The following is an 11,876-nucleotide window of genomic DNA, read 5'->3' as shown; positions in this document are numbered from 1 at the left end:
TGCGAGAAACCGCACGTGTAGACCGCAAAAAGTACGAAGCATGCTTTTTCTCGCATACCGAGCGGAATGCGAGCTCTCGCTAGCTTTCAACTGTCATTTTTGTTGTTTGAAAGCTATGTTCCCATTTCGCAGAATTCTTCAGAGTAGCAACATCGTTTACTTTGGAGACAAATACAAATTTTGAGGCAGCCATTTTTCATTTGAAATAGTATACATCTCTTTATGCAGATTTTCTAATTTTCTTAAACTTTTAAGAGCCTGCAAGGCTTGAACCTTCATGTGTGGCGACATTTTACAAATGAAAAAGTATGCTGTCAAATGCCCAGTCAACAAAACTATCTCGCTTGCGAGTGAAAAAAGCGGAACGCAAGCGAGATTTTCAAGCATGTGGAGACGGCTGGTTAGCTTTGTGAAGTGTTTTAATTGCCTTAAGAAGTATGTACTGTTGTTGTTGTTGTAGCGGCTACAACAACCCCGCCCAGATCGGCTGATATCTCAGTCGTTGTCGTCGAGTTCCACTAACGGCAGCCCCAAGAAGCGTGCAGCCTCTATGGGGTCGGTCCATAGGGACGACGCCGTTAGGGTTGTGGGGTTTTCCGGGCATGCGAAGAGATGTTTCGAGTCGTGAGGGGTCTCTCCGCATGCCGGACATTCGTTCGGCATATCCGCATTTAACCTACTCAGGTAGGAATTTAGCCTGCTGCAGTAGCCAGAGCGAAGTTGGGCTATTGTTGTCCTGGTCTCCCGAGGTAGATGGAGCTTCGTCGCGTCAATGTCCGGTGTTTGTGTGCCTAGAACGGCATTCACAGGTCTTGCGTCTACATAACTCGAGACTGCGTCCCTGTGAATGCCGTTCAGGGCCTATCTGTGAGCTGACGGGTCCAGAGGCTGCTTAATGAACCTCTGGACTTCGTCCGTCAGTTCATATAGATGCCTTCTGACGTGCCTCCTGAGGGCTCCTCTGTCGGAATTGGTGTGTCATCGACGTAAATTCCTAGCGGTAGCCTGACCTCCTTCGTCCAGGTTGTGAAAAGGGTCGCAGAGGATTTCGTAGGGGAGAGGACTAGACACTTTGCAGTGAAGAAGCGAGAAAGTTCAGAGATATCCGTTTACTTTCGAACACAGGTCATCAATTCCATTCCCAGTCGCCATGATCGAGCAATCGTCGGCGTAAGAGACAATCGAGACTCCCTCTGGTGGTTGAGGGAGCTTTGAAATGTAAAAGTTAAACAGTAGTGGAGAAGGACACCCTGTGGAACCCCCTTTTTTTCATTAGATAATTTGCCGACCACCGCTTGAGCCTCTGTGGGAGAGAGGAAGCCTCTATATCTTCTAGTAGCGTGGAATGGCTGACAGTGTCAAAAGTCTTTGACAGGTCCAACACTACTAGAATCGTTCTCTCACAGAGACGTTTACGTTTAAGGCCACGAGTTATCTGAGTGTTTATGGCGTTAAGTGCTGTTGTTGTACTGTGCACTTTACGGAAACCATGCTGATGCTTCGCTGAGGTCAAGTAATTTGTGAAATACGGGTGTAGCAAGGCCTCGAGTGTCTTCGCTACCGGGGAAAGGAGTGTTATCGGACGATAAGAATTTCCTATGTTGGCAGGTTTCCCCGGTTTGAGCAGTGGCACCACTCTCCCCACCTTCCAGATGTCTGGGATGATGAGAGGACCTCCGTTAGGTGCGCTACCCCCGCAGGACCCAAATTTTTCAGCATCAGCATGCATATTCCGTCGGGACCCATGGCTTTGGAGGCTTTCGCCTTCCCGATGGCCACCTGAACTTCACCGCAAGTGAAAGCAAGGGGGGCACAGGTTGTTGGCAGTTTGTGCAGCCTTCTGGTCACTCGACGCTTGGCTTTGTCCACCGGAGGATGCAGTATGAACTGCCGGCTAAAATAGCTCGCGCATCGCTCCGGGTCCCACGAAGCATGGTCGCCGAAAGAAATTTCGACTCTGTCGTCGTGCTTCGTCGGATTGGACAGTGACCTCACGGTTGACCAAAGCTTACTCAAACCAGAGGTGAAGTTGCAGGTCTTCAGATGCTCTTCCCACTTCTTTCGCTTATGTACGTTTACTAGTTGCCGAATATCCGCGTTGAGATCCCTGATACGGGGATCTCGGGGATCGGCCTGACGAAGGCTGTCACGCTCATCGGCTAGAACAGCCGCTTAAGCAGGGAAATTTGGGCGTGGGTCGATGATACATACTGCCGGTACGAAGCGGGCTGCAGCAGCGGTGACAGCCCTGCGGAACTTACGTTCACCAAGGTGGATGTCGGTTGGTGTGGGGAGCGCAGCGAAGGTGTTTTCAGTAAATTCCGCGAAGCCTTTCCAATCAGCCTTAGAAAAGTTGATGGTGGCGGGAGGCGTCGCAGTTGAGGTCTGCGACCGAGCAGCGCAACACGGGCCCTCGAAGTTCCTCGTCCAATCTCGCGTGGTGCGCAGACCTGAGCATGCCCTAAAGTGGCACCAGCCAAGGCAGATGTTGCACTTGACTGATGTCACATTACGGAATATCCTGGTCTGACATACCGTGCAGATTGTAGGAGGAACCAGGCATTGTTGACGGCGGCGTGTGTGTGGTGGTGTGGTTGTGTGTATTCTGTGGTCTGTAGCCGTTGTGGTGTGGTCTATTGTGTTATGTTGTTGTGCTGTGGTGTTTGTGTGGTAGTGCTCAGGTGGACTGGGGTAAGCCGTGGAGGCTGCTCTATTAGAGCAACAGGGGGCCACAAAAGACGTGGTCCACTGCCGATGTGTCCGTAGTCCTGAGCAGACTCTGAGGTGACTGCACTCCTCGCAAGCATTGCACTTGACAGAGGTGGAGTTGTGGTGTAGTCGTCTCTGGCATACACAGCAGGTGTAGGTTTCTGGCCCTGGGTTTGACTCGATGCCAGCCCTGAGTAGGAGAAAACGTAGCGAATGTAGCCCTATGGACGAAAAACTACTGAGATACTTCGGCGACCTAAACGGGGTAAGATCGCCGAAACAACAGCCCTTGGTCGGGTAAAACCCGAGTCATTCCGGTACGTAGAACCGGCTGTCGTGGGAATGAGTATGTACTGTTAATTGTTGTTATTGCATAAACATGTATTGTAAAGTGTTTGTTGTACAATAAAGTTAATTGAACTGTAATTTGGTCATCGTGAGCGTTTATTTAATAATCCAGTGATAAGAACCTAGATATTTTTGGTAAATCCGTCAAGTAGTCAAGGATTATCGATATCACAATATTCTTACGAAGTGGCAACAGTGGCAGCAGGCGTAGCAGAGTGTACGTGCGTTCCGGTAGTTTAGCTCTTAAATTAAAATAAAATAAATATAAAGCACAATAAGATAAAAATATTCATACAACTTCCCAACCGCTGTGTCGTTGTCTACAAAAACCTAAAATGTACTCGTAGTGTAGGTGCAAGTGTAAGGAAAAACAAATGCATTTTTCAATAGATAAAACTTATCCATATTTGCTGAAAAGAGAAGGCGAAAATGATTGTTGAAAACATTCTGCATGATAAATCACCAACCCGACGATAAACGGATAAAATCAGTGTTGCCATTCTACAAAAAACAGCAGTGATTAACCACATAACCTAGTTCGTCATTGTCTAGCTACACAAAATTATTTAGGTGTTGTGCCATTATCTTATTTTTTTGGTTTTGGTTTCTATCTCCCCAGATATTACGATTCGAAGAATGATCCTCAGACACTCAAGATAGTAATTCTCTAGCATAGAGTACAACTGCTAAAAAGGTCCAAATATGTAGGGAAGGGTACCAATCGACGTGATTCGGTCCCCGTAAGAATGGGGAGGCGGAAGGTAAATATTATTGACAATTTAAAAGTTATAACCAAAAAACTTGTTAAATTTGGCTTTTGGATGAGCAATTACACCACTATCAGGTCTATTCTGCACGTTACCGGAGATTTTGTAACCGGAAAATTGTATTACCAAAAAATATTACCAGTTCTTGTCACTGTGATTCTAGGAACGTTGGTAATGCAGTAAAAATATTCAGCGATTCAGCTATGAAGAATTGTGCAAATTCTGGCATTGCATATTTCACGGGGCAATAATTTGTTACCAGCTTACAAGATGGTAAAATTTACCGGCTACAAGAGTACAAGGAATTTAACAAAAGTTTTTTGGTTATAACTTTGAAATTGTTAATAATATTTACCTTCCGCCTCTCGATTGTTGTTACAGGGACGAATTACGTCCATTGGTGCCCTTTTCCGACATTTTTGGACCTTGTTTAACAGTTGTACGCAATACTAGAGAATTGCCCAAATTTTAACTGGATTCAAATTTTCCATTTGTTTAAATGTGCACATTCACATGATTAAACTCAGGAATGTTTTCGAGTTGTTCCTAATGTGGAACAGTTTTCATGAGATTTATTTGTATTAGCCTTCCTACTACCTACTACAAAATTGGATTTCAGGATCTTGTGCATATGTATTTCGGTTCATTTGTAAATTCAAAAGATTAAAATATAAACGGTTACCATGGTAGCAAGCATAAAATTTGCAAATGGACATACAAGTGAAATGCAAAACCATTTGCACAATATCCTGAACAACCCCAATGTCGAAATTTTATCATTAAACGGTGTTCACATGAGTCGATTTTCCAAGCAATTTTAGAGGCGATTTGTTGAATCAAAAGTTGGCTTGGTACTCGGTACCAAGCTTAAGAACTATTTAGAACTTTATGTACCAGGTTATACTGATGATCATAGGTTGTATATAGTCGTCTTTGTGGCAAGCGCAGAAACACAGTACAAAAATACAGCGAAGAAAGAATCCCACGATGAACAAGTGTGGTGGTTAGTACAAATTTTACCCCACGTCTCCACCTTGTACAGATTCTGTTAAAAAAAAACTGTGTTTAGGCAGAAATATTCGATGGAGACCGCAAATTTCCACTGTTAAACCACATCTGCCTTTACGAATTTCGCTGTTCATTGCCCCCACGGAATTCGGCAAGACAGTGGAAATTTGAGGTCTCCACTTGACATTTCTGTCTTACTGGTTAAACAGAAAGTAGTACCACAGCCACAAGCTATTTTGCTAGCTACATCAGCTACATAAGCAATAAAATACACCATAACCACAGCTACATATTGTGGGCAGTTTAGAGCATTTAGGGCCGGTTGTTCAATGTCTGATTATCACTACCACTACACTATCGACGATTTCGACATCATGCATGTAACATGTGATCGATAAAGCAGTTGTTGTGCTTAACCGGAGCTTCTACCTCCGATTTGTGCTAATCAGACATTGAACAACCGGCCCTTAGGGCCGGTTACTAATCTCTCGTTAAACATAGTTATCGACGTTACCGACTCCCTGTTGTATGCATGGAGTCGAAGACGTCGATAACGATGTTTAACCGCAGATTAGTGTTCACCAGACATTGAGTAACCGGCCCTTAGAATATTTTAACTTTTGACAGCTCTTGTATGCATGGAGTCGAAGACGTCGATAATGATGTTCAACCGCAGATTAGTGTTGACCAGACATTGTGTAACCGGCCCTTAGGGCCGTTTTCACCATCTCTGGTTAACACTAATCTCAAGTTAAACATCGTTACCGACGTTATCAACACATTGTTGCATGCATGGAGTCAGTAACGTCGGTAACGATGTTTAACTGGGGATTAGTGTTAACCAGAGATGGTGAAAACGGCCCTTAGGGCCGGTTTCTCTATCTCCGGTTAACACTAATCCCCCGGTAAACATCGTTACCGACCTTATCGACTCCCTGTTATATGCATGGAGTTAGAACGTCGATAACAATGTTTAACCGGGGAGTTAGTGTTAACCAGAGATGGAGAAACCGGCCCTTAGAGTAGCATTAGAGTAGAATTTTTTAACTTTTGACAGCTCTTGCTACATACCACAGCCTCACCATTCTGGTGAGGCAAATAACAACCTGATTGGCTTGATGCCATTTTGAAAGTGATATGTTAACGATGCGTTTACAAAGGACAATTTGAGACAAGACAATTGAGAATATGTATTAGTTGTCAAATTGTTGTGTAAAGTAGGCGTCCGGACAATTATAAGACAATACATTTTTCAGCAACCGCCGTTAGCGTCGTTTGGCGTGAAATTCATCTTATTTACTAAAATATCCAAACACAAACCACTTTTTCATAATTCTGCGATTTGTTAATATTTTTGCTTGCCTTTTTTTCTCTAATTAACCAAGGCGTGACCGAATTGTCCAATTCACTGTTTCGAAAAATCAAAAACAGTGACGAAGACAATGAGGGAAGTTCCAATGTATTAGTAGGAAGTGAATGTATTGCTATTGTCTGCGCAAACTTGTCCTATGTAAACCCCAACTAAGGCAGCAAGTTGCCCACATGAGAAAACGGGACAAAGTTAAAACAGTAATTTGACAGATGTTAAGACACATTTAGTAGAAGGTGAAGACGTGGGGTTAAAGAAAATTCCTATGACATACTATATATGTATATAACTGGCGGTCTCCACAGGGTTAACTTTATTGCTGTCCAGCTCTCATTCATATCAGTGGCAATATTTGTGTGGGCTTTTTATATCTTCATAAAAGCATTTGTGATATAGCTTCGAAAATTTTTGCCGAATTTAATCGCTTAAAAAAAATGTATGAAAGAGGCTAATTTACATCCAAGTACATAATTACAAATATTTTAACAGGAAACAGCTAAATTTTTGCTTTTGTTTTAAAATATGAATGATGCTGCCGCCACGAAGTTTTCATGCAAATAAAAATGTAGTTGTCAAACTACCAAATTGTTGGCAATAGATGGCAAGATATAAGAGCTCTTGAAGAGCAATTGGATATTTATATCCTAACACATGTATCCAGATATAAACTTTATCCTGTGGAGACGGGCAGTAAAGTAGTAAACTACTTCTATCAATTTTAAAACCTTTTAATAGTAAAATAGTCAAGCACAAACTTTGATTAAAATTGATTGGTGATAAACTTGAATTAATCAATATGGCAATGCTGCCGGCGCATCGCAATCGCTGTCTTCGTTTTATACCCTTTGTAAATTTTTGTCTTCCGTTTCACTTTGCTTCTTGTATTTGTTGGCGAAAGTGATTTTCGGTTTGGTTAATTTTCACAGCTCTGCGAATCTTTTGTGCTTTAATAGAAACTTTAATCGCGTGTGTGATAATTAACAACGAATAACATTTTGTAAAAAAATATACCAAACTGCAATAGAACTTTGAAGAAACTAGACAATTTCATAAGTGCAAAGGAAGAAAAATTGCAATTTTACATTTTGTGAACAATGGAAATAGGATCCCGAACGGTGTGTGAGGGATAGTGTTGGTAGTCTGGATGAAAAGGCAAAGGCAGCGGAATTGAAGTGAAAAGGGACTTGTAGACCTCTGTGGCCAATTCCAAGTTTGTGCTCAGTAAATTTCTTCGATTCGGTTCGATTTCTTCACCGCAGCTTATTTTTTCCTCTTGTCGCAGTATGCACTTCATGTCGTCTTTTGTCGTATCTCATTGTACTTTCGTACGTTTTGGTCGATTTTGAGTTTTTGATTTGATTTTTTACTCATCTAATTTAATTTAATAACTACGAACGCGTACATATTTTTTGATAACATTATCAAAATTGCCATTTATTATAAGAAGGCATAAAAACTGTAAATTTCTAGTGAAAAAAAAACGAAAAAATTTATACATAATTTCATGATACGTAATTTGCCAAACGTAAAAAAGTGTGAAATAATAACTTTGTAGTGTTTTCTATGTATTAAAACATCGAAGTTCTAAAAGTTTGAGAAAGAAAAAATTCGATTTCTAAATAGAAATCCGCCCTAAATCGACCTGGAACAGCGATTTCTGGCGACTGTTACTGCGCAGTCGACAGAGATATCAGCGTTAAGGTTGACGTTGGCGTTGCTAGTATTGACGGTTACGGTGGATAAAACGGCCGTGTACCTGGGCGCCTTTACACACCCGCACATTCAGCCGGTCCAACCCTACGTTCTTTGCTGCCTGATTTTGACATCAGCAGATTCGTGCTTTCGATTAGCAACTCGGTGAGCCACTGCGTAGTGCTCGAGTATCGAGCAAACACGAGCAACCCAGCATCATCGCGTTTGCAATTTAACAGTTAATGCACCTAAAGTAACAAATCGAAATACAAAGAAAGTGACAAACCTAAAAACTCGCCTCTGTGGAAGAAAATAACTAACTGTGACAACCAGTCTCGGGAGTCCCAGCATCAGCAACATTATCATCATACATATTGGTGGCAACTCAAGTGGCAAGCAAAGGGAAGACGAAGTAAATAAGCGAAAGAAAAGTGACTTTAAACAACCCCCTCTGCTGCTTACTCCGCAGTCGACACCATAACTTAATTTACCCAGCTGAGCGGCTAAACACGAGGCCAACGCAGATTCTGACTGCTTCAAGATGGCTTGTTTGAACACATTGAAGTTGGAAATAAAAACGCTGGAAAAGATATTTAACAAGAACCACGAGCGCTTTCAAATACTGAATTCCAGTGTTGACGAGCTGACATGCCGATTTATTGGCAAAAATGGCAAGCGTTATGATATCCACGCCAACATTACGGTGAGTAGTATTTGTTTATTTTTAATAATTAGCATTAACAACTGCCCATTCGCTTATCAGTATAGAGTAGCTGTTACATGTGGCAAGTGCAAGTCCTTTTAAAATGTCTGTAAAACTCAACAATTTTCAAAAGTGATTGCAGGAGCAGTTATGAGGCTGCCCGAAGCACCTTGCTCGTGAAGTGATTTCAAAAGCAGTTTTTGTTCGAACTTTCCGATGCTAGATACTTTTGATCTGTTTACAAAAGGGGTCTTCATGTAAAGTGATAAAGGGATTAATTGCTTAAAGTTATCAGTTTATCCGCTTTTTTCATAAACATACCTTCGTAAGCAATTGCACAAAATTGGTTATTATTTAACTTACCTGGCTAGTAACGTTTCATTCTTACGTCGTCCATTGTGCAAATTTTCTTTTTGTGTTCGTAACAAAATCTACCACCTGGCAACATATCAGAGTGGAATTTTGCGGAAATATATGCGTTTATCCACCAAAATCGTTTGGTAAAGTGATAAACTTTGGCTAAATAGTTTTTCATACAAAGTTTGACAGTTCATTTATCAAAATGATAAATTTATCACTTTACCAAGTTTATCATGAGTTTATCACTATTGACAAGACCCCTAAATTGTATGTAGAAAATTATATTTTCAACTATGTTACCAGATATTTTTATGTTTATAACATAAAATGGCACAAAATAAAATAAAATAGTTTATTTCAAGAAAATAAATTAATTAGAAGTATTTTTTTATATGCTATTAAACTTTTTTATACAAGTGGGATTCATGAAACGTCGCAAAGTTGTTGCAAATCTGGCATTTGTCGCAAAATTTGCCACCATGCGTTCCAGCTTATTACATTTGTATGGAAACTTTCTTGCGACATTGCCATAGTATTTGAGCTGGCAATCATTGTAAAGTAAAAGTCGCGAAACATATGTTTTTTTATTGTCTTCAAATATTCCAGAAAAAGTATATCAGTTAATAAGGCTGCTTCGATATGTAATTGTAAAACAATTTATTTTTCTTTAACGTGCAGCATTTTTTTTTTTAATTTTGCATTTGCAATCCGGAGTTGCGATAGGTCGTTCATACAACTTTGTTTGCAACATTGACGTGTGTCAAGTTAGCACTACACTTTTCGAAATTGGAAAAGTTAACTACGGCATTAATTGTAGTGTTTTTGTTGTAAATTTGTTGTGGAAAGAAAAAATTTGTAGCTCTAGTTTTTTAAGAAAAAATGGTACGTAGTGCTAACTTGACACCATACACCTAGTCGATAGAATTGAGATATTGAAAATGTTATAACGGCATTAATTGTAGCTTTTAACTTTAAAATTTGTTGTGGAAAGAAAAAATTTGTAGCTCCCGTTTTTTAAGAAAAAATGGTATGTAGTGCTAACTTGACACCATACACCTAGTCGATAGAATTGAGATATCCAATATGTTACTATGCCATAAATTGTAGCTTTTAACTTTAAAATTTGTTGTGGAAAGAAAAAATTTGTAGCTTTCGTTTTTCTGGAAAAAATTGAGTTGCACCTTTTTCAAACAAAATCTAGTATGTAGTGCTAACTTGACACCATGCACCATTAACGACAGAATTCAGATATTGAAAATGTTACTACGGCATTAATTGTAGCTCGTTTCGGAAATATATTTCGACTTGCTCGTGTTGCACTAGCAATTTAATCTGCTGCAATTAGTGTCAAATTAATCGAGTGTTGCCGTATGACGACTTTTATTTTCGAATTTTTATAAAAGTATGTATAAAAATGTTGAATCACATAAAAAAACTATAGGTAGGGAAAAACTCGCCAAGTGTACGAAGAAAAAAAATTTGCTGCAATTTAGTTTGGCATCCCCGGAGTTCCGCATTAAGGTAGCTATGGAACGGTAGGTAATTCTCCTGATTGCAAATATATATACATACTTTTAGCCGCCGGAGGCTTATAGTTTTTAAGTTATTTGTTGTTAAAGTTTGTAAATTGAACTAACCTCGGCGCTATTTCACACAATAAACACTATATTTACGTACACACTTCGGCAAAATAGCTGCATTAAAAGCACGCACAATGAAATACAAACATATTTTTTACATTTATGACCATAACCACCTTTTTTTGTACGCGGGGGATGCCAAACTAAAATTTTCCCAAAAATTGTATGGCAGCTTTTTGTTCAAACTGCACTAGGTTTTGCTATAGTTACGAGTAACCGGTGTGTAAAAGAATTTTTTTCTACCGCGGTTTCTTCCGAGTTATACGAGTTTAATGGCTTTATTCATAAAAAATAAAGTAGGATTAAAGAGCTTTATAAACTGACGTTTTCATAGTTTGTTTTAAATTTATAAACCTTTTATAAATCTTATTTATTTTTTATGAATAAGGCCATACATATGCAAATTACCTATAGCCATTTTTCTTAGTCACATGTTTTCTTAAAATTCTTATCTCATGTCACACTTATGCACTATGCTTTTTGATGAAAACTATCCCCCTTATTCTAGAACCCGAGTTTTCGTAATTCGCTTGCTTCTGCCTTCGGCCGCGCTTTGGGACTATAACCCTTAATAAGTAGAATTCACCTTTCTGTGTTGCGGGGAAGAGGGGCTTCCGCATGTCAAAGGTATACAACATTTCTCGTGCATATCACTCCGGCTACGCCGTCCACAGTATTTTTGCGCAGAACCCACGTCGAAATTTGCAAAAAAGTGCATAGTGAAAACCGAGTTTATTAATAAGCTAGCGGTAGGAAATTTGAAACATCTATCTTAAATAAAATGTTAATCCTTTGATTACACGGGTATGTTAAAGTTTTTGAATTCGGGTTATGCGTTTGCACACAACACCCGCAAATCGTTGTACATTAACTAAACCGGACCCAAGTTTCTCGATAAGGGGCAACAAATATTCTTTTTTGCTCATTTATACAAAGCAGTAGATAAAAATATACGAAAGGCAAATTTATCTGTTTAAATGAACACCACCAATATTTCTTGCAAACACACATCGATTTAGATCTTTTATCGCCTCCGACACAGAATTGTTTTCGTGCAAAATTACGCAAAAAAGGTTACTCGTTCGTTTTTAAGCATGCCGTTGTTACGAATTTTGAAAGTTCGAAAATACGATTCGGATTGCAGCATACTATTTCTACGATTCGTAGCAAAATCCGAATACGAAAGAGTTGCAGAATAGGGGTGTATAATTTTTTGCAAAAAATTTGCAATAAAAAAAATTGTATTCCATTTTTTAACAATGCACCGTTTTTGTTTTTTT

General features: G+C 39.8%; 1 protein-coding gene and 1 long non-coding RNA gene across 3 annotated transcripts in view; one reads left to right on the top strand and one right to left on the bottom strand.

Annotated features, from left to right (window-relative positions):
• Positions 1-3,135: 3,135 nt before the first annotated feature.
• On the bottom strand, positions 3,136-3,443 carry LOC118748956. The gene is made up of 2 exons (XR_004994119.1): positions 3,356-3,443; positions 3,136-3,299 (listed from the first exon to the last, which is right to left on the bottom strand). It is a non-coding gene; the product is annotated as an uncharacterized LOC118748956 (long non-coding RNA).
• A 3,516-nt stretch (positions 3,444-6,959) lies between these two features.
• Positions 6,960-11,876, top strand: part of LOC118748954 (ubiquitin-conjugating enzyme E2 Q2) — a 37,569-nt gene continuing 32,652 nt past the window's right edge. The window contains exon 1 of one of the 2 annotated variants that reach the window (XM_036483718.1): positions 6,960-8,596. In XM_036483718.1, coding sequence (XP_036339611.1) covers positions 8,435-8,596 — 162 coding nt within the window. In that variant the 5' untranslated portion in view covers positions 6,960-8,434. The remainder of the gene's footprint in view (positions 8,597-11,876) is intronic. The other variant, XM_036483717.1, reaches the window with a different exon arrangement.

The sequence above is a fragment of the Rhagoletis pomonella genome, unplaced genomic scaffold, assembly GCF_013731165.1.
Source record: "Rhagoletis pomonella isolate Grant_MI unplaced genomic scaffold, Rhpom_1.0 Rhpom_scaffold_00013, whole genome shotgun sequence".
Classification (NCBI taxonomy): domain Eukaryota; kingdom Metazoa; phylum Arthropoda; class Insecta; order Diptera; family Tephritidae; genus Rhagoletis; species Rhagoletis pomonella.
The sequence above is the reverse complement of the archived record's forward strand: the minus strand, read 5'-3'. Positions and strand labels throughout refer to the sequence as shown.